Raw genomic sequence first — 23,148 nt, 5'->3', positions numbered from 1 at the left:
GTGTGGACGACTGGTTGTGTGAAACTTGGACTCAGAAAAAAAGATCTTTTCAGCAAAATTGGGAGCAAATTATCAGGATTCCTTTCCGAGTCAACCACAACTGATACTAATTTTATTCTAACCCAGGGGGAACTTAGCTATCGAGATACGTGGAAACTGGGAGAAAAAAAAATAATGGAGCGAATGATAACAGAGAAGAATCAATAAAGAAAATGATGGACTCTTGTGGGTCAGGTGTGAAATGAGGAAAGTGAGTGAAGTGGGGATGTGAGTTGAAAATGAATGTTGTTATCATTTAAAGTTATCATTTAAAGTAAAATGATTCTATAATAGGTAATGATAGATGAAAAGATGTCCCAGATTTTAAAACATTGTGCATTGAATGACTAGAAATATAGCGATATCTCACAGTTTAATAACCATACAATACATAATGATAATGAGCTGATATCTTCTATACATGGTAGGTTTCACACAACAACACTGTAAACATAACTTTTAACCTTAATGCTATAAGAGTCTTGATATCATGAAGCATTTATCTCTAGTTATTATAGATATGATATGTAGATATGGGTTCACACATCAACAACAAATGTCGGAGGAAGGTTATACAATGTCTTTGCTCTATACTGCCCCAGCAGTGTACGTGATGAGAATGTTCCTCATTTAAAACAGACGTTAGCTGACAGCAGAAGGAGCACTCTGACTCCAAGTGGAAAGAGTGTGATCATCATTGTAAGGCACTGGTGGTGGCCAGACTCTATCATTCTGAATACAAATAGTAAGATAAAAAATATCGGGTGTTTTTCCACAGCATACGTGATCAACCTGAAGTTTCTTAATGTGGAAGTTAAATATTTAACTTCCTGTTAGAACTCTGGAATATTTCATCATTATATTCGTGCATGTGAAAGTATACAATCCATGTTTCAAAAGTGTGGCCATATATGTAAGCTACCCCGTATCAAACAATAGTAAGTGAAAACGGTCATATTCGGTGTATAAGGTTCAGAGAAAATGCTAGTCCTGAACCCCCAACTATCAAAAAATATATAAAGTTCTGTTTTTATCTTATTTGCACAAAGGTATGACTATTCAGACAGGAAACATGAGCCTAAAGAGGGGATATCCTATATAAGAACAGATTCGAAAATCCAAATCATTGTGGTCTTAAGGTATGATATGGGAATAGTGAGGATATTCCTTGACTAATTCACGTGAAAGAATATTCAAATCACTTTAATTTTTTGTTGTATTCTCCCTGGTAAAGAGGAAACTGCAGCCAATGATCCTCAAAAACCGCAACAAATCGTATCACAGGATAATCGAATCCTAACTTAACTCCCAATTTTGCCTAATAACACAGGGAATCCAATACCACCTCTTTGTCTCCCGCTGCGTTTGTCAAATGGAGATTAGAACATGACTAAACTCCAAAATCATCAGGGATGAAATAGATTCCCTTTTCATGTAAGAATGATTCTTGCTTTATGATGATCTATGCATCGTCTCCACCGTCCATATCATCCTTTGTCTCTTCTCTTGTCCAGGAAGCGATCGTGTTCCTTATGATGGTCTGTCCTTGTCTCTTGGTATGCCAGACGTATAATTGGAGTGTAATTGATGGTTGTATGTGCATACTCTTATCCTCATCATCTGATCTTTGGTCGCCTATCGCGCTCCGGAGCTCTTACACATTGAAGCGTACAAGGCTTTCATTTTCATCCGAACCTGCAAACAGAAGAAAAATTACCAGAAGGAATGCGAAGGGTTGGAAAAGGAAAAGATAGAGCAACAGAGAGACGGAGAGAGGTAAACACAGACAAAAATATGTCAGTGTCATGGAGAGACAAAGATAGACAGGAACTGACTGAAATATAGGCCGTAATAGTCATGTTTATACACCTGTATAGATAGGGATGATCCTCTTCGGGCTTCCTTTAGTCTATGGTCAGCTGAAAACCGTTGGAAGGAGGAGCGAATAAGCCTCACGATGGTGAGGAACCAGAATTGGAAGCTACCAAGAAGTGCACATAGTGAGGACGCTCTTGCAACCTCTCAACTAAGCAACCTCCTTACACCCACTCCTCTCGTCTTTTCCACCTTATATCCACTTCCCCTCCCTCCTCCCTTTCCCCCTAACAACCACTCCTCCTCCCTCCTCCCTTTCCCCCTAACAACCACTCCTCCTCCCTCCTCCCTTTCCCCCTGACAACCACTCTTTCCTCCTCCCTTTCCCCCTGACAACCACTCCCCTACCTCCGTCCCCTCAAGACCCCGGATTACCTGCTGGTTGTTTGTGCAGTGGAGGAAGAGAACAAGAACCCCCGTGACGCTATTGAGAATGGAGAAGACGCCATAAAGCGGGAGGTTCTGCTCGTACTCCGAGAACATCCCCACCAGGAGGTGCGCGAAGACGAAGGGCATGATGATCAGGTTGGTCCGCTGGGAGAACTTGGCGCTTATTAGTTGACCCTTGTCCATACCTGTTCACACAGAGGGAGAGAAGCAGTGACTCCTATCCTCTAACCCTCATCATACCCTATGCAGATCCTCCCGAGCGTACATCCCCGGCACCCATTTGCCTCCTTACCTTTCAGAGGTTTGTATTCATTTGCTCCAGCTGCCTCAATCAGCGTAAAGGTGATGACCACCAGCGAGACGATGGGGATCAGCTGGCCATAGACGAGGGGAGTGTTCATCTGCAACCAACAGCTGGTCATAGGGAGAGAGAGAGAGAGATGAAGTGAGTGAGAGGCTGGGAGAAAGAGAGAGAGATGGGGGGAAGGGTATATTAGGAAACAGATACCAACTACACCTAAAGCAAGGGATGAGTAAGAGGTGCTCGGCATCAAAAACTAGGTTATATTATGGGAATCTGTTTTACCTAAGTCCTCCTCGTACTAGGGGGTCCTGCGTCACTAGGGACCCACACTGGTACTCACTGGTACTCTCCTCCGTAGTTATCGAATTCGAAACAGGTGCAGAAGAGGATGATGAAGGCTGCCATCCCCCAACCCACCAAGGTGTTCTGGGCCCGCGAGAACATCCCGTCTTTATTGACGACGAAGGCGACGAAGGAGTACATGTGGAGTGCCTCCAGGAACATAAACATGAAGCAGGCGGTGAAGAAGAAGTGGACCAGGATTGACACGATCCGGCACAAGGTCTGGGGACGTGGAGGACGAAGATATGGGTGATGTGAAGATGACATGGTGGTTCTTCAAGACAATGGTAGACACAACTTATTTGGGGGGGACTCAGATATATAGGTCCTCAACGGGGGTTCAGAGACACGCAGCGCCAGCTGGAGAGAAAGAGAGTGTTGATGAAACGCTGGTGTTCTCAAGATGGCCACCGTTTATAGATGAGATTTAGATGTATAGAAAAAGAACGGTGAAGAAATGCTGGTGGGTCTTTTTTTTTTTTTTTTTTTTAGATGGCCTTTTTGCCATGCACTCGAGAAGTATTGGGAAAGAAAAGGAAACTAATGCACTAGGAGAACTCCTGCTCCGATCCAAAAATCCTCTCTCCCATTAGCACCAGGACAACATTCCAAACACCCCCTTCCCTCTCTCTCTCTCTCTCTCTCTCTCTCTCTCTCTCTCTCTCTCTCTCTCAACCACTAAAGAGAAAAATCAACCCATGTTTATCTGGAAGATTGAACAAAAACCCACTTGCAAGAAACCCTAAAGAAAATGAAGAGCAAGAGAACCTATAAGGATCTTTTCTCCTTTTACACCCTATAACAAAAGGAGTTATTTATCACTCTCCTCCATATCCTCCCTAGTTAACCTCCCCATAAACAAATGCCTCCCCCACGATACGACTAACTCCCCAGTCTCCCATAAGTTCCCCGAAGACAAATACTCACTGGCGTCTCAGTAATGGAAGCCGGGAACATCAGCATACAGTGAGCCAGGAGAAGAGCGATCTCCATGTTCATCTGGATGACCCGGTCTGGGGTGAAGATGCGCAGGAAGAGGAAGATGCCCAGGCAGATGCTGACGCAGACGATGAGCACTGTGGAGGCCGTCTTGGAGATGACAGTAGCCACCACTTTCTGCTCTGGCGGCAGTGTCGGAATGGGCCGGGGCGTGGGCTTGGTGGGCGGAGGACCTTCGGCGGGAGAACGTGAATATATTTCTAATCTTTCTGTGTAGGTTTTAGCGTTGAGGTCACTACCTGAAGGCGGTTACGCGAAAAAAGAAATAGGGAGGGTCGCCGTCGGCGAGGCTGTACCATCGTCAAGTGACGAAAAGGGAGAGTAAAGCTTCGTCGTGGAACTCCTTCCTCCATAAATACTCTATCATTACCCTGCTCCTGCAAGGAGCACAGCCTCAAAAACAGCAGAAACATCCTTAAAACATTTTGTAGGGTTTGTGTTTGTTACTATAACAGTAAATTCATTTCATCTATAGTTACCCTGTGAAGAATAATACTCATAAGATGTAAGTTTACAACTGATGGATCTCGAAATGTTTTCTGTTCAATGAAGAAACAATACATCTGAAAAAATCCACTGTTAGGGTCATGCAAAACATCATGATATCACAGGCTAAGAAGGTAATGAATATGGAATAACTGAATAACGAAGAAAAAAGAATTCATGACATTTTCAGTCGAGGTTTACATGAGATTTTAGACTCCAGTATGCAACGAGAGACCCCCCTAAAGACTTACAGACCCCAACAGACATACAGACCCCCAACAGACGTAGAGACTCCCTAAAAGACTTACAGACTACAACAGACGTACAGACCCCCCAGCAGATGTACAGACCCCCCCAACAAACGTACAGACCCCCTAAAAGACTTACAGACCCCAACAGACGTACAGACTACAACAGACACTTACGGATGCAGGCCTTCTTGTCACTCCTCATCGTGTAACCCATGGTACAGATACAGACAGCCTTAGGATCTTCCTCTGTCGACCTGTCATGACAGACTCCGTATTCTGGACACTTCATTGTAATACAGGGACCTGGCGAAAGACAAGAAGGATGGAGTGGAGTGGAACCGGTGGATGGTGTGGAGTGGTGAGTGGGAGGAGCTGCGTTCCTATTTGAGGGACACCCTAACTTGCCCCTGTACAGCTTGCCTGAAGTTCTGTTTGTATTCAGCAAACTAATTAAGATACCAGGTTAGCCTCGCGCGCTCTCTCTCATACATATTGTCTTTAGGTTTCCATTTTATTTCGAAGGTTCCAGTACGGATAAATGTCTTCATGGAAGCCAGGCCGAAATATGAATACCTTGGAAAGTGGCCACAAAGATAAAAATGTAAGAGAGATGAAAGAAATAATAAAAAAGGATAATCAGTCTGTTTCTTTGAAAAAGGGGTCAGGTCGTGAACCGTTACGGGAGACATGAGAAGATTTCTAAGACTTAGCAGGGCAGGGGAAAAGAGAGATGTTACAACTGCCCACACTTTTACTGTCAAGGGTCACACATGCGACGCAGTGGGTTCAGAGACCTACCAATACAGCGGGAGTGTATGTCTCTCCAGCTATCACTTCTATACCTTACCTATAACGTACTAACCTTCTAAAGAATCTGGACTGGTCTATTCAACTGACTTACTAGGGCAGGTCGGCTTGCTCCAAGTATTACAGTCCCTTTGCTCACTTTTGGCTTGGTTATTGGTGCAGTTTGTACCGTTACACATGGCCCAGCGAAATTCCTTCCCTCTCCCACAGAATACGGTGCAGTTTCCCCACTCAGACCAATCGCCGTCTGTGGAGAGGAACATAACTAGTGGGTAACACATCACCGGAACTCGACGTCCATCTGTGTGAACAGTCATTCATTCACCAGTCTATTGGCTTATCTATTACTCTCTCCGTCTATCATTCATGCGTCCATTCGCTGTCTCTTCTTCTTCTTCTTACCCCAGCAGGATTGCGTGTTGCAGAGCATCTCCTGGTACTCCACGCCAATCGTATTCATGCCGTTCTCCATGACACAGGGGGCCCCGTTGCCCTCGGGAGTCGGGTTAGAACATGACCTGACCTTCTTCTGGAATCCACCGTCGCATGTCTTGCTGCACTTCGTGGTGAGCGATGACCACGGGGTCCAGTGCCCATCGATGTCTGTCGAAAAAGGTCATGAAAGATAAGATAAGATAAATAGAAGGTGGCTGTAAGGGGAGGGAGCGGGTGGCTGGAAATCCTCCCCTCTCGTTTTTTTTTTTTTTTTCTTAATTTTCCAAAAGAAGGAACAGAGAAGGGGGCCAGGTGAGGATATTCCCTCAAAGGCCCAGTCCTCTGTTCTTAACGTTACCTCGGCAACGCGGAAAATGGCGAATAGTATGAAAGAAAGAATATATATATATATATATATATATATATATATATATATATATATATATATATATATATATATATATTCCTGTTTTAATGGAATTTCATGAACAGTTCATCTTCATATTCTATCAATCAATTTCTAATAATACGAGAAAGTAGAGACTTCATACTAGGTCTGCTGGGGTGAGAGCCAGACAGAACATTCAGGTGGACTAAGTTTCTAGAAGCATAGCAACTCGAGGTGTGAAACTTGGAAAACGGAATGGAAAAGAATGGGCGACTGATGCGAGAGGTGTGTGGGTGTGGTAACATGATGAGAGATTACAGGAGAGGATCGAGAGTGGCCTTCACTAGATATGAGACTTTGATTAGTGAGGAGGAATACCTTGTGCATGAGAAGGACAGGTGAGCAACACTCCAAACACCAGCAAACCCGGGACGAGGATGTACGTCCTCCACACCATCTTCTCCTGTGAGGAAGATAAGAAAGATAAACGATTAATTATCCACCCTGGAGGAGGAGGAGAAGGAGGAGGAGAAAGAGAGGAGGGAAGGGGGAAATGTGACCTCGCTTTCCCTAGGACACTGGGGAGATAAGAACGACTCTCACGTGTTATAAAGGAAGGTATTGAACCCTAAAAGGAAGCCACTGATAATCCCTTATAACAAGTATTGGTAGGGGAAAAAAAGCTGATCTCTTATTAAAAAAAAAAGATTCAAAAGACGTGAATCCTCTCGCTGTGTGTGTGTGTGTGTGTGTGTGTGTGTGTAGAATGGTATGCGTCCCGTCTACTAAGCCAGGCCATTTTCCTCTACAAATCTCAAAGAAACTAGGAACAAGAAGCCAACAACAACCATACCATTCTTGGAGATAATGGTCGAAAATTACCGCTTGTGAGCGATGGATTAGAGGCATAATTGGTTAATGGTAAGGGTTGCCCATAGTAGAGCACACATGTCTCTAAATTATTAATGTGTGTCATAATTAAAGGGTTTTTCTTATTTTTCCTCCTTTCACCTGATATACACCGAGTCAGTGTTGCCAGATTTATGATATCAACGAAGCGTCAGTGTTGCCATAACATTACGCTAACAAGAAATGCCAGAATGAATTGGTTTCAAGGCTGATTAATGAACTAATGGGATCCCCCTGCGTGCTGAGGGGTTAATGTCGAGATGTATCGGTAATCAATGATTTCTATGGAGGAGAGAGAGAGAGAGAGAGAGAGAGAGAGAGAGAGAGAGAGAGAGAGAGAGAACACACACACACACACACACACACACACACACACACAACCTGAGCGCTGTTGGTAAATGTGTTTGGTGTTGCCCAGAAACAGATGGTTTCACACACACACGATCCAATCCTCTGTTTACCTTGTCCCTCTCTCTCCACTGGCGTGTTTCTTCCTGTCTCTCTGTCTTGTATGTGTTTACGCGTCTATCTGTCTATATTGTATGTGCCTCTGCGCCTACCTGTCTGTCTGTATATCTGTCTGTTTAGCATTTGTGATTACTTATTTTGTGTTACGGGGAGAAAGCGGTTTACGCTCGTGTTGCCCTGTCTCTTAACCTTGTATATATATATATATATATATATATATATATATATATATATATATATATATATATATATATATATATATATATATATATATATATACACGCACAGACATACGTATATATATGTATCATGTGTAAATATGTGTATATACGGACATTTCTACACTCCAGGTTTACTCATTTATCGATCACTTCCAAATGGACAGTTGAAATGACTAATAAGCTAGTCGCCCAGTCTTAAATGAACCCTGGCCTGTTAGATTGGTGGGTCTAATTACTAACCACTTCACCACGGAAGGCGATAAGAAACACGAACAATTTGGTAATACAAATACATGAAGAAGATAGTAAATGGAGTGGAAATGAAATATTGAGTAAAGATGAGCGAAGAAAACTGACAAAAACCTAAAAAGAAAAAATGTGAAAGAATTAGGTAATGACTAACGTGTGAAAGAAATGAAAGAAAGAAATGAAGGAAGTAAGATTGCGTTAGAATCGTGTGATCAGAATGAATGTTTCACAAAAGCCGCCAAGCGTTAAGCTGTGTGGCTGCAAATTGGCTATAAAAACACGCCAACACGCCAATGGGTTAACATGTTCGTCTCAGACCGCGTCATTTGAAACTTATGCTGTTGTTTTCGGTATTTATTCGCAATACCTTCATGTTATGTATGTATATAGTGTGTGTGTGTGTGTGTGTGTGTGTGTGTGTGTGTGTTTACAAACCACTTAAACGAGCGAGTGAGACACATATAATAACCTTTCACGCTGTCATACTTATGTGGTTATTCAAGTGTGAGTTCCAATGGTAAGACTAACTAGGTACTTTCTCTTACATTTTGGCAACTCTGAGACTTTGAGACATTAAGACATGCTCCTTTCCATGTCGACTTATCTCAAGCCATAACCTTCCAAGCCTCCTTAACCATTCCTATCATGCAGTCTCGTGCCTGATATATATATATATATATATATATATATATATATATATATATATATATATATATATATATATATATATATATACATATATATATATATATATATATATATATATATATATATATATATATATATATATATATATATATATATATATATATATATATATATATATATATATATATATATATATATATATATATATATATGTATATATGTGTGTATATTGTGGTGATACAGAGACGAAATATTATTCATTATTCACTAGAGGAATAGCGTGCAAGAAAAAGGTATATGCGTGACACTGGGCGAAGCTTTAATTGAGGCGGAAAACACATTACAAATGAACGCTTGGCTCACACGTATTGACATGAGGGACGATTAGTCTTGAGGTCGGAGGATATACCTGGAATTTGACCTCTGACCCCTTCATGACCCGGAGTCTGACCTCTTGTCTTACCAACCCAAACTCTGATCTTTGACCTCTTAATGTTGCAGAAGTTAAGACAATAAGACAATTGCATACACACACACACACACACACACACACACACACACACACACACACACACAAACTCATACAAATGACGAATGAGGTCAACTGTCTTCACTCACCCCAAAATGCAGTACAGTCCAACCTAAGTTGTGTTTACAGCCGGACAGACAGACAGATAAGCCGAGAGAGAGAGAGAGAGAGAGAGAGAGAGAGAGAGAGAGAGAGAGAGAGAGAGAGAGAGAGAGAGAGGGAGGGAGGGAATATTTACGATAAGATCTTGCCAAAAGGCACGGCTGGCGCGTAGAGTCCACAGCAAGAATATATGAGGTTACGGAGAACCAGGAGAGAGAGAGAGAGAGAGAGAGAGAGAGAGAGAGAGAGAGAGAGAGAGAGAGAGAGAGAGAGAGAGAGAGAGAGAGAGAGAGAGAGAGAGAGAGAGAGAGAGTTACGTGTTGTCACAAGCGTTATGTATGAAAGGAGGAGACTGTATATTTGTCGAGTGAAAAGCCAGCAACCCACGCACGGGTAAGGCAGAAAGAAAAATATACGGGTGAAAGGACTGAAAGTTGAAAGCCACCGAAGTGATATCAGAATTCTCCACTTGATATCATACAATCGCTATCATATAACATACATCGTAACCTATGATATAAAGGTCACATTCAACAATAAATATCAGATTTGGACGCTCTTAATGACCTCTCTCCTTGTGGTAAGTTAAGCATCCTTTACCCCCCACTCCCTCTGGATTGGCCAACACAAACCTGTACATAGAGAGACCTTTTCCCACTTTCTAAATTTCCGCCAGTGAGTTGTTACCCTAAATCCATTTTCTTCTTAGTTCTCAATCCTGTTTCTAGGAAATGATTTATCACTCCATCACAGAATCCCAGTTGTTTAACTGTTGATTTAAAAGATGTAACGTAAGAATTTCAGGGAAGTCTATGGTATTTTTAGCTTGCTAGACCAATATATTTCCTGTCTTTTTTTCTCCTCCTTACTTTTCTTTCACTCTTTTTGACACTATACTGACACGATTCCATTATCCCTTTTGACTCTACGCCGAGAAACTCATTTACCCCTTTTCAGGGAGGTGATTCAATTACCCACATGACAATACGCTACGTGGATTCAATTACCCTCTTTTTTTTCCCCCGCAACAAAAGAGGATTCAATCGTCTCATTTGGCACTTAACTTAGGAGATTGAAAGGGGCACTTTTCCAATACTACAATAAGGGAACTAAAGACATCATTAAGTTCTGATGTTTTCAACTCACCCAACGCTTGTGGTGTGGAACTCACTCACACTTCGATGCTGCAGACTCGCTGAAGAAGGCGCAGAAGAGGAGGAGGAGGAGGAGGACGAGAAGAACTATACCTTCATCGTCTTGAAGAACTAGGGGCGCCCCGCTCCACCCAAGAGAGCTCTCTGTGTCTGTCTGTCTGTCTGTCTGTCTGTCTGTCTCTGTCTGTCTATCTCTCTTTCACCGAAGCTCTCTGCTAGTTCCTCACACCGTCCTTACACAGTCATCCAGGTTAGGACAACGCCCTGGCCTTGCCATCCATCCATGGACAACTCAACCAACACACGCGCACATCCACGTTAAATACCCAACCCTTAAATGCGCGCTTGATCCTCGCTCGAACGCACCACAGAGGTAAACAGAACAGAGAGAGAGAGACACACACACACAGATATTTTCGTCACTCGTGCAAACACTTCAGCTCTGTGTCTTTTGCTCTTCGTCACTGTCGAGAGCCGTTTCAGATCCGTTGTCTTCTCCTTCGCAGTTTGAGTGCGAGCAGAGGAGCGGATTTATTGACTGTGAGGGGCAGTTCGACGTTTAACCAGAAGTGGCAACCGGACGAGTTAAGGAGCAACGTGGAGGTGGTACGCCAATGAGAACCACGCACCATTCTTTTTTTTTTTTTTCACGACGGCTTCCAAGGTCTTGATTAAGCCATCTTGATTATCCTGGATTATGTGTCCTCGTCAGAGGTAAATGATTATCAGAGATTGAATGAATGATAAGGATTCTGTTCATTCGATGATCAAGGATGAATCCTTTTTGAAAACTACAGAAAATTGGCGATCTGTGCAATTATATCTATGTGCTTAAGTTCAGAAGACAAACACATTACGTCTCATGATTGGAGGAGGACCAATAAATACGAGATTGGGTTCTTGGGCTACGATTGGGGAGGGAGGGAGAGGGTGTGTGACCCCAATCACTCGAGTTAGAAGTGGAGTTAATCACAGACCGTCGTCTCCAAGGGTCGTATTGACGACCTGTGTGTGTGTGTGTGTGTGTGTGTGTGTGTGTGTGTGTGTGTGTGTTAGGGTGGTTGCCAAGAACCACACAGCCAAACACCAGGGGTTGCCACTGACTACACTCCGTCTCAAGCCTTCCACCACCACCATCACTGACAACAGTTGTGTCTACCACCACTAGAAGTACTGCTGCCACCTCCACTGCCAACATTACTTACCATTATCCGTGGCAATCATTACTGACAACATTGGCTGCCATCATTACCACTATCTACGATGTTTCAATCCTAATATATATATATATATATATATATATATATATATATATATATATATATATATATATATATATATATATATACATGTATAATCCTGTCTGTGCTCATATTTCAAACATATATATACCTATATACATATATGAACAGATTAACCATTGGCCATCTGGATATGTGATTGGTATATACCAATGTTGTCTGTTTACATAATCAGTATATACCAATGTTGTCTGTCTACATAACTGGTATATATGAATGCCTGAGGATCTGGACATAAGACCTAACAGCTGCCAGGGTCGTTAAGACACCGTTTAAAGTCAAGTCATAACCACAGGCTGCAAAATTCTTGAACACCATCTTCAAGTGGTCAAGATCATTCGAAAACCACTACAGTCTATTTCTTTCTCCATGTATGGCTCTCGTGTCTCTTTTAATGTCGTCATAATGTAAAATAATATCATAGTTTAGGGTAGAATACAACAACAAAAATTACAAAACGTTCACCAGAGAAAACGAGTTCTGCTTTAGGAAACACTCTTCCAAATTTTCCTTTGCTCTGTGCGAAATTCTAGTTATTAGTACAATAGAAAGGAATTCTTGTTGAATTCATTGTATGATTAGAGGTTTCCAGCTAGGAAACAGGATCAGAATGAACGAAAAATATATCAACGGATTCATTTAACTTGGTAATGTGCATCAAAAGTGTTCTGCAAACGTACAAAGATGTTTTCTAACATTTTCTTAGTGAAGTAATATACATACGCAACACTTGATATTCTCTGGAACCCCAATATTCTTCATCTTTCCTCTTCTATCGAGAGTAAATACTTAAGGCTTCACTTTCAATTTCATACGGGTGTGATAATACCTCATACAGACACAAGTAAGCTGAATTACATTTCACCTTCGATGAGAGAAGTGGCTATGTTGAAAATATCATAGTCTGTGGTCAAGTCAAAAGAACTGTGATATCATCAGAGAAAATAAAACCTAGATATAGGTAAACTCATTCATTTATATTATGGCCTTCATAGTCGGAAATATATCGGTAGATGAAAGGACTGAAGAGTGAATATAAAGCGCTAGACATATAAGATGTCTGTGAAATAGGTGGAATCTCAATGCATTTACTCTGCGTATATGTAGAAAACCTAGATAGGCCATATAAATGAAGAGAATTGCATAGCATCACATTATGAGCAAACAAATGCAGTAATTATTGTTATCCCTTGAAAAAAATAGAGTATGACCCTTGAGTTCGATGGCCCAATCACCGAACACGGTGGTACGACCTTTGGGTTCAATGGTTTGACCTCTGACCTGACCCCTAAAGGTTGAGATTGAAAATCAAAGCCAAGACATCATAGGATACATTGTCGTGCTCGAAAGCCGTACCGTCGTGCTCAAGAGCCGTACCGTCGTGCTCAAGAGCCGTACCGTCGTGCCCAAGGGCCGTACCGTCGTGCCCAGGAGCCGTACCATTATATGTGATGGTTACATCGACGTGGTCAAGGGGTTACCAAGGCTAACCTAAGCTAGAAGATCCCCATTACCAACAAGGGCAGGTATGTATGGCATGAGAGAGAAATAATTCTGGTACAGATGAACGAATTCTTGACCAAAAGGAAAAAATGTTAGGGATGAGTAAGGTGAATATACGGAAGAGAGGCCATGTAGAACACGTTAACCTTATTGCTACGGAAATGGAAAGGTTTCGGGGAGAAAGGAGACCTGTGTTGGGGCGTGATTGTGTATTTTAGTATGCCAGAAGGTCTGGTGTCGTCTCATCATAAGCTGGTGAATAAGTGAGGACTGAACGCTGATCAGACGAGTGCCTTTTGGGTGAAGGGAAAGTCACTGACCTGGGAAAGAGGGAGGAAAATAACACACTAGTCAGAGGTGATTTACTGGAGTCCCACAAGGAAATGTACTGGGACCTATGTCATTTGGAATGTCGCGAGGCATAACACTGCCATCATTTTATTTCTAATCTAAACTAGATAAGATCTGTATGGTTGGTTACCAGAAGCTTAGAGGTTTAGTTTGAATGGAAACATCGAAAATGATTCATCAGTTTATGAAATTATCAATTTCCTGAGTTATATATATATATATATATATATATATATATATATATATATATATATATATATATATATATATATATATATATATATATATATATATATACAGAGAGAGAGAGAGAGAGAGAGAGAGAGAGAGAGAGAGAGAGAGAGAGAGAGAGAGAGAGAGAGAGAGAGAGAGAGAGAGAGAGAGAGAGTCTTAAAAAAATACGAAAGTTGAGTATTGAACCTGTCACATTCCCGACCATGTTTTGCATACGCGTTGTCAAAACAAATCTCAATATTTTTCTCCCACAATATCCACGAGTGAAGCAGTTTCATTTCCCTGGGTAGGTTCAGGTGTTCCTGTTGTGCGAACGAACGCAGGGCAATGGTTCGAAGCCAGACTAAGTATGACATTGCCATCCTAACCTCTTTACCAACATTCGTGACAAATATCTTCTACATGTAGCTCACGAGGGAAAGATCTAACGATGTTGTGATACAGACGAAAGCCTAGGAGACTATAATACTGTTGATCTGTTGAAGTATATTTGACTTATACCTGAGAGATATCGTCTATTATACATTTCCCAGATTAAAGTCTCACAGAGAGACAAATGATGTAACACACAGACACATAGACACACACACACACACACCACACACACACACACACACCACACACACACACACAAGGATATATGTGTGTGTGTGTGTGTGTGTGACGGTTGAACTGCGCTGTGAAGAAGCTCATTCCCTCCCATGAGACGCGCCCTTCCACGTCCCTCCCTCATCACCCCCAGACAACCCTCCTCCACCTCCTCCTCCTCCTCCACCTCCTCCACCACCTCCTCCACCACCTCCTCCTCCTCCTCCTTCGTGGCTCTACCTCTCCCATCACCATCAATGCCACTACACGCACTCTGCCTATCCCGACGACGCCCCTTGGAAAAAAAAAAAAATCACATCTACAGTGATGGGAGTTCAACACACCTCACTGTGAGGAGAGACAGTGCGCGTGTCTGTGTTTGAGTCTGCGTGTGTCTGTGTGTGATGCACCGTCTGTATACTGTTCTCAGTGAGTTGTTCTGCGTTCGATCGTGTCTCTGTTGTTCTCCACGAAGGAAAGAGTGGTAGCAGCACACGCAATTCTTGGAGAGAGAAATTGATGGACTGCATCTTCGGCTATCACTGGTGACGCTCTGTGGACAGAAGAAATTTGAAGTTCCATTCTATAAACAGAGACACATTGCGTGAGATGGGCTCAGTTCTATGAATAATTTACCGTCTGTTTGTGTTACAAGGATAAATCAGGCAACAGGTTACGGCAGCTCCTCCAGCAAGCCCCAGGCAACGCGGTATGCTCGTACAACACAAGTACTCACGATACACAATGGTTGCTACCCATTTAGTCTCCTACGCCACACGTATAGGCCAGAGGTCATGTAGATTCTACTTAGTGAGGTGTATGAAGGTATGGTGTAGGGTGTCTGCTTGTGTTAGAGATGCTGCCTGGTATGTAGCCCCTTTGATAACGCTCCAAAAACTCAATGCAATTTGATTATATTCCATCAATTTTTGTTCTCTCTTTTCTTAAGGCTACTTTTAGTAAATTTAGGCTTCCTTAAACTTAGGATATTTCAATAACAATGACAGTAGTTAGAGACAAGAATATATATACATATATCGTTTTGAATTTTTCAAAATTCTTTGTGATTTTTTTTTGTTTAGTGTACGGGTCATGTTTTCATCAAGAAAGTCATGTGTCTCATATAGTTTCGTTCCCTCATGGTTCGTGACAGTCCATGAAATGTAGGGTTTATAGTCTGCTTCATGAGTGTTCATTTGTGAATTCTATATTTTCCTTTCAAGTTTGAGGATGGTTTTGTTGGATGAATGGTCCAATCACGAGGTTAGATAAGGTCAAGAGAGATAGATGGTTAGCAGATGACCAAGAAGAGAGATAGATGGTTAGCAGATGACAAAGATGAATGTGAGTTTCAGTGAAAAAAAAAATAAAAACGAGATTGCGTGAATATGACGCATCCTTGCTGAATGTGAGGAAAATGACTCATCTCTACTGAATGTGAGTGAAATGACTGCAGCGTGAATGAGGAAAGAACCTCACCTTCGCCTTTAGAAATTAAGGAAATGACGTCATTGTCAGGGTAATTAAGAGCTGGGATGAGTCTTTTAACCCTTTAAATTAGTACGTGATTAAAGAGATTACACATTCATTTTCCATACGTTCCTGATCCCATATCTTTATCCAGGCGATTAAGAGTTGGAAATTAGTTCTTTGATCCATTAATCATCAAGTGATTAAGCACTGGGGTGATGTGTTTACAGTCCTTATACTAAATCATGATTGGTAGTTCAAACGGACGTGTTCAAGCTCTTACGGTTGAAGGATAGGTCTATTCTTTACATGATAAACTAACCCCAGTCCTAACCATAATCCATCCCTTATTCCCCCCTCAGCCTTACCCATTTCCTCTCCTACCCATTACCCATCCTTAACCATTACCTATTCTCTATCCTCACCCATTACCCATCCTTAACCATTACCTATTCTCTATCCTCACCCATTACCCATCCTTAAACATTACCTATTCCCTATCCTCACCCATTACCCATCCTTAACCATCACCTATCCTCTATCCTCACCCATTACCCATCCTTAACCATTACCTATTCTCTATCCTCACCCATTACCCATCCTTAAACATTACCTAATCTTTATCCTCACCCATTACCCATCCTTAACCTTTACCTATTTTTTATCCCTACCCATTACCCATCCTTAACCATCACCTATCCTCTATCCTCACCCATTACCCATCCTTAACCATCACCTGTTTTCTATCCCCACCCATTGTATCTATCCCTCAGTCCTCAGTCTATCCAACCCAACCCGCATCAACTATCTAAGAAGCAAGCTCGATCATCAGGTTCTGAGATCAAGTTCAAGGAGATCCTCAGGAGATGTTGAGCATTAATCATTATCACGTTGATTGATTAGCCAATCTCCTCCGTGCAAACTGATTAGCCAGGCGTCTCGCCCGAAGGAAGGAATGTCGCTTGGAAAGTCTTGTGAACACACACCCACACACACACACACACACACACACACACACACACACACATTCGTGACGGTAATTTATCTGAACTGTTTCTCTCTCTCTCGATGGGAATCAATACTACGAAGTTCAAGATGGGTTTTGGGACGCGGTTTGTGTGTGTGTGTGTGTGTGTGTGTGTGTGTGTGTGTGTGTGTGTGTGTGTGTGTGGACATAGAAGGGAAACGTGAATTATCATGTAAAATGTTAGGAAATATTTGCTATTCTTTAACTTGACTGATGACCTGGAGGTCAAACTGACCTTCTAAATGAGACAGTCAGGCAGTCTTTCAAACAGGTTTGCCCTCTACATTTTCCACAAGTAAAAGTTAAAGAAGATTTTATGCAGGATCAATACAGAAAAGACTTACGAATAACTGATAAGAACTGATAAGCTGATAATGAAGTATTTAGTACATAAGTTAATGACATTTAAGTGACATATCATCTTGTATTCATAGATCTTTGATTGTTGCCACAAATATAATCTACATAGAGAAGAAAAAAATCCCTGGATGATATGTACTGTAATCCCATGGATGATATGTACTTTAAATAACTGAATGATATGTACTGTAATCCCATGGATGATATAAACTATATAAATCCCAATATCACAGATGATAGATGTTGAAACCCTAAGACCATATCTCGATACATCTATCACATTTCTTCAGTCCTTCATCTTGGGAAATCTCCACCAGAAGTAATCCCCAGAAATAATATGCAGTGTTTTACAGTCTCAATCCCGCTTTTCGGAGATCCATTCCAAAATGGATGATAACCTGGGAGAGATCTTCTTTTCGCAAGAGTTGGAGAGAGAGAGAGAGAGAGAGAGAGAGAGAGAGAGAGAGAGAGAGAGAGAGAGAGAGAGAGAGAGAGAGAGAGAGAGAGAGAGAGAGAGAGAGAGAGAGAGAGAGAGATGCCTCTTCCTCGCCCAAGCTTTTGGGCTGATGCGTGAGTCATGTGCGGTGAAGGCTGTGATGTAAGGGGACTGACAGTTTAATTGGATGGCGAATTGGATGGTGATTGTGATATCTGCATATGGGATTCGGTCCGCCGTGGCTCTGAGGAGAAGTCTCTGTCTTTAATCCCCGGTCTGACGGGGATGGGTTGGGGGAGAACAGCGATATGAACTCGCGTTCCAGGACTTTGTGAATCACTAATAACAATGGAAATTAGACGTGTGCGGTTGTGGCAGGGACAGAGGAAACATTGAGTGGTTGTCATGACGATCTTTAACATCCACTGGGATGAGGATAAATGATAAGTGGATTTACGTGTCGGAAGTGGAGGGAGCTAGGTGGAGGGAGGGAGAGACCGAGAAACGGATGTGGAAGGATGGAGTGGAGGAAGCCTGGACATTCAGGATGATGCGATTGTTATTATTATTATTATTATTATTATTATTATTATTATTATTATTATTATCATTATTATTATTGATGTTATTATTGTTATCATTATTATTGTTATCATAATTATGATTAGTACCACTATCATCATCATTATCATCATCAATTATCATTGTATTAATTATCATCAGTTTATATCTAGGGTCTGCTACATTTTCAACCCAGGAATCTAGAAAATCTGTGACCCAAAAATTCTTTTCGTATCTAGAACGCGTCATGATTCACTCATGAATGTAGCCGTTAATGCTCCCAAACTTCCTATAATTTTCACTCGACTTTCTCTCATTCATTGTTGCATGTGCGAAATACACGACTTTCAATTTGCTTTCCACTAGGCTTGGCGTGGGCGGTGCGGCATTGGGCGTGGACACATGGTTAAGTGTGGGCGTCGTCTGTTCGTCAGGCTCCGCCCATTGAGCTATGTCGTTCTTGCGCTCAAAAGCCTTTTCCTTTGGGGGTGGGGAAGGAGTCATCGAATTAGAGGATGGGGTGTGGGGTGGTGTGTGTGTGTGGGGGGTGGGTAACAATCCTTGATCCGACACTTTAGTTCCGTTTGGCGCTACAACGACGAACGCTACAACCTACAGCGGTTGTGATGGAGTTGTATTGCTTCATGGAGGAAGGGATCTTGTTGCTAGCGGTTATTGTTATAGACTGATCACATAGATGTAGTTCCTTCTATATTCCGTTCTGATGTGTTGCTGTTTGGTGATGGAGCAGCGAGGAATATTGTTACTTATTCCCTCATTGTTTAAGTGTCTTTAGTTGAAATAGTGTAGTTCCTTGTGTCGTGTGTGTGTGTGTGTGTGTGTGTGTGTGTGTGTGTGTGTGTGTGTGTGTAGAAGGAAAGAAGGAAGGAGGAGTAGAGAGGGCCTGTACAGTTATCGCCACGGAAGCGAGAAGGAGAAGAGGGTTCTCCCTCCATCTCTGGTGGCTCGATGGGCGTGAGTGTGGTAATGATGATGGAGATGGTGATGGTAATGATAGGTGTTGGGGAGAGATGGGAGGAAGGGGGAAGGGGGGAGGATGGGAGGCGACGCCAGCACGAGGTGGGGAGGAGGAGGGAGTGTGTGTGTGTGTATGTGACGCGGGCCCTGGGTGGGTGAGAGAGGGGGGGGGGGGGGACCTAACCACCTCCAATAACATTAGTGAACATTAAACAGTAATAGCAGAAGATAGACAGAGATAGAGATCAATTGCTTCTCAGAATAACCATGGGGGCTCCATCCACGACCCCACATCCCTCCCCCTACTACCTAATCCCCCTTCCCCCCATGTGCTGGGTCACGCCAGGTCACCTTGCGTAGCGAAGACGTCGCACTGCGTCATACGAACAGGTCGTGTGGTCAGTCACACTGCGCGTCATACAAGGTCACAGTCTCTCGTACCAGGTCACAGGGCGTCATGGCGGGTCACGCTACCTAATACCAGGTCACACTGCGTGACTCATACCAGGTCACAAATGTGTGAGAGAGAGAGAGAGAGAGAGAGAGAGAGAGAGAGAGAGAGAGAGAGAGAGAGAGAGAGAGAGAGAGAGAGAGAGAGGATCCTGATATTAATACTGGCCCATCATCTTCCCATTACCCAACAAATGTCTGTCTTTAACCTCCACGAAAAAGACGGAAATAACAGATCAAATTCCCATCGTCTGTAATACTGGATCTTCCTCAAGGCTGTGAGCGCCTTCTGCTGAGTCGACTCCTTAGGAAACCAATTCTATCATTTCTACGTCGGAGGAATTTTGGTCCAAAAACGCTGGCCCTGTTCGACTTAGATCCCAGCTTGGTGTTTGTATAGGTCGACTGTGTGGTCCCCCGTGTGGTAGACAGAAGGGTCGCTAAGCTACCAGTTTCATCAGTTCCGCTAAAGTTACCAGTTTCACCAATTTTGCTAAGGTACCAGTTTCATCAGTTTCGCTAAGCCACCAGTTTCGCCAATTTCGCTGAGCAACCAGTTTCGTCAGTTTCATCACGACCATCACACTCACTCGGTACCACATTTCAAAATTCGGCGACTATATATATATATATATATATATATATATATATATATATATATATATATATATAAAGATTTACGTATAACATTTGAAGCAATTCTTGACTCAACGAATGGATACACAACGAGACAGCAGTAAATAATGAATATATACTTCATGAATAAATCTTTCTGTGGAGTATTTAGCTTAAATGAAATATGAATTATACGAGTGAAGCGGGTAATCTAGCAGGATCATTAATACAGAAGATCTAAGTCGTCATCATAACACGTAATTATAAAATGCTAATATCTAGCTTATGTTGTTATTGCAAGAACCATTTCATATCCCATGTTTTAAAAAGGTTTGTCTTTTGGCAAACGAAGCGGCAGAGCAGACAAACAACAAACTGGTAGACAGGGCAAACAAGCGAGGTGGATTTTAACACACACACACACACACACACACACACACACACACAAGTCTAAGTCTAGGATATTGATTGCAACTCGCCACCAGCCATCTTCCCTCACCCCATACACCCCTCCACCTCTTTCCATCCTGGCTGGCCTCCTGCCCAGTTACCAATGTATCTGTTATCACCATGATAGTCTCCTGAAGGCTCCTGTGTGCTTGCGTGTGCTTGTGTGTGTGTGTGTGTGTGTGTGTGTGTGTCTACTCCAGTCCGCATTCCCCAAATGCCTTTATTTACGCCACAGCGAACGAGTTTACGCCGACCAAACATCTGATAATAAAGGACTTGACGCATGTCATTTCCGTCTGTAAGTTGGCAACCATTTTTGAGTTTCCGTGGATTGTTAAAAGTAGGAGTTCGTTTTCGTTTTACCTTAGCGCTGGAGGGACATCCCCTCCCTAAATGGTTTATTCCAGTCTCCGTTTTCTTTTGCCAAGTACTTGAATTAATTGCTCTCTCTCTCTCTCTCTCTCTCTCTCTCTCTCTCTCTCTCTCTCTCTCTCTCTCTCTCTCTCTCTCTCTCTCTCTCTCCGCAGTGGATAATTTTTCTTAACGAGGAGTTCATTAATTATTCATTTGAAATTAGATGGGTGATTAGCTGCTAAAGGTCTACATTTGACAATTTCAGTTCAACCAGAATTTGAATGTATTAAATCATCTTGAATCGGTCTAATAATTTGATCCGTGTCTGTGAAAATTACTTAAGAGGATGTCTGTTATCTCTCTCTCTCTCTCTCTCTCTCTCTCTCTCTCTCTCTCTCTCTCTCTCTCTCTCTCTCTCTCTCTCTCTCCAAACATCATTTCACCGCCAGTGCATGAATTCGAAAAGCGCTCAATCGAAGCGTATATATATATATATATACATATCAACGCCATGCAATGATCCTCATGCTAAGTCCCTCTTAGATCACTGAGGGCAAAATATAATGTCATGAAATTCTGTACAAAAAAAAAAAAGAAAATAACTCCCTCAGATATTTTCCAGGTCGTTGTGTATCAAAATATTGAGGGGAAAGAAAAACATTTTTTTTTCCCCGTTACGTCGATCCTGAAACCAGAATTACCTTCATGAAGATGGTCGGCATTCCGAGGCCCATTTTCTAAAAGTAATTTTTTAGCAAGTTATGTTGGGAAAAGTTTAAAACTCAACTGAGATTACATTCCTGAGATAAATGCGTTGAAAGTCTTGCTGTAAGATTTTCATATTCAGAGTTATCTCGATGAGATAATGCCTGAAACTCAAAATCTACTGAGCCACGAATACCCTACATCAAATAGATAGATAGACTGACATGAAAAGATACATATATCAGATAGATAAGTGTATAGATGTACAGATATAGATGTATATATATCTTTCCACCAAGCGTGTCATTGTCCCCCTTGTATGAGGGTGTGGCTTTCGTGTTTAACGTTGGAGATGCAGAATTTAAGATCACATGTCATTATTGTCTATCCTTTCGCTCGTTCGTGACCAGTCGTTCGAAGTCGTTAGTATAGCGTAACAAGTCCCGCTGCGGCATCTCTAATGACCCTGATTACTCCCCGAAGGGAGGTGGTATTAACCACATAATTGCTCATCAAACCTCGGTGCGTCTTGTGTATTACTACGTCAGGCATGGTTTGGGTCGCGCGCGCGCGCGCGCGCGAGAGAGAGAGAGAGAGAGAGAGAGAGAGAGAGAGAGAGAGAGAGAGAGCGCAAGCAGAGCAGCCAATGTTGTAACAGATGGGGCCATAAAGCAACAATATGTAAACCAATTAAAAGGGATTAAACCAGCTCAAGGACCCGCAAATGCTCATGTTCAACCATTATGGAATAAATGGAGGATCAAATAATGCAGTGATCAGTCTCGCATGTCAGAACAGGTCACCAGTAGGCAATAAGGGGTCAGAGGTCAACCATTATACCTATCATCACCTCGTCGAACATGTGAAGGTCAAAGATCATTTGAACATACTTGTATGTATACTCACCCAACCACTATGTTTTGATTTATCATTATCATTATCATCATTATCATTATTGCTATGATATAATACTTATGCTTACTAATAGCAGTTCTTCTTGTAGATATAACATTTCAAAAGGACAAGATAACTGAAATTTTTCTCAGATTCCTATTATGAATTTTTTTTTCAATCATATACTCCAGCAGGTGACCTCTGGCATCCCCAGGTGACCCTTGGTACCAGCAGACGACCTCTAGGATGGTAGTTAGCGTGGACGGTCTGTTGGA

The 23,148-nt window shown here is 42.2% G+C and overlaps 1 protein-coding gene across 1 annotated transcript; it reads right to left on the bottom strand.

The window, feature by feature from the left end:
• Positions 1-399: 399 nt before the first annotated feature.
• LOC139747172 (putative adhesion G protein-coupled receptor E4P) lies at positions 400-11,451 on the bottom strand. Its single transcript, XM_071659139.1, has 10 exons — positions 10,589-11,451; positions 6,695-6,779; positions 5,896-6,096; positions 5,588-5,740; positions 4,861-4,989; positions 3,878-4,122; positions 2,949-3,172; positions 2,597-2,718; positions 2,290-2,489; positions 400-1,734 (listed from the first exon to the last, which is right to left on the bottom strand). The coding sequence occupies exons 2-10, from the start codon at positions 6,771-6,773 to the stop codon at positions 1,675-1,677; spliced, it is 1,413 nt and encodes a 470-aa protein (XP_071515240.1). The 5' UTR covers positions 6,774-6,779; positions 10,589-11,451; the 3' UTR covers positions 400-1,674.
• Positions 11,452-23,148: the final 11,697 nt, after the last annotated feature.

The sequence above is a fragment of the Panulirus ornatus genome, chromosome 67, assembly GCF_036320965.1.
Source record: "Panulirus ornatus isolate Po-2019 chromosome 67, ASM3632096v1, whole genome shotgun sequence".
NCBI lineage: Eukaryota > Metazoa > Arthropoda > Malacostraca > Decapoda > Palinuridae > Panulirus > Panulirus ornatus.
This window is presented reverse-complemented; position numbering and strand designations above follow the sequence as displayed.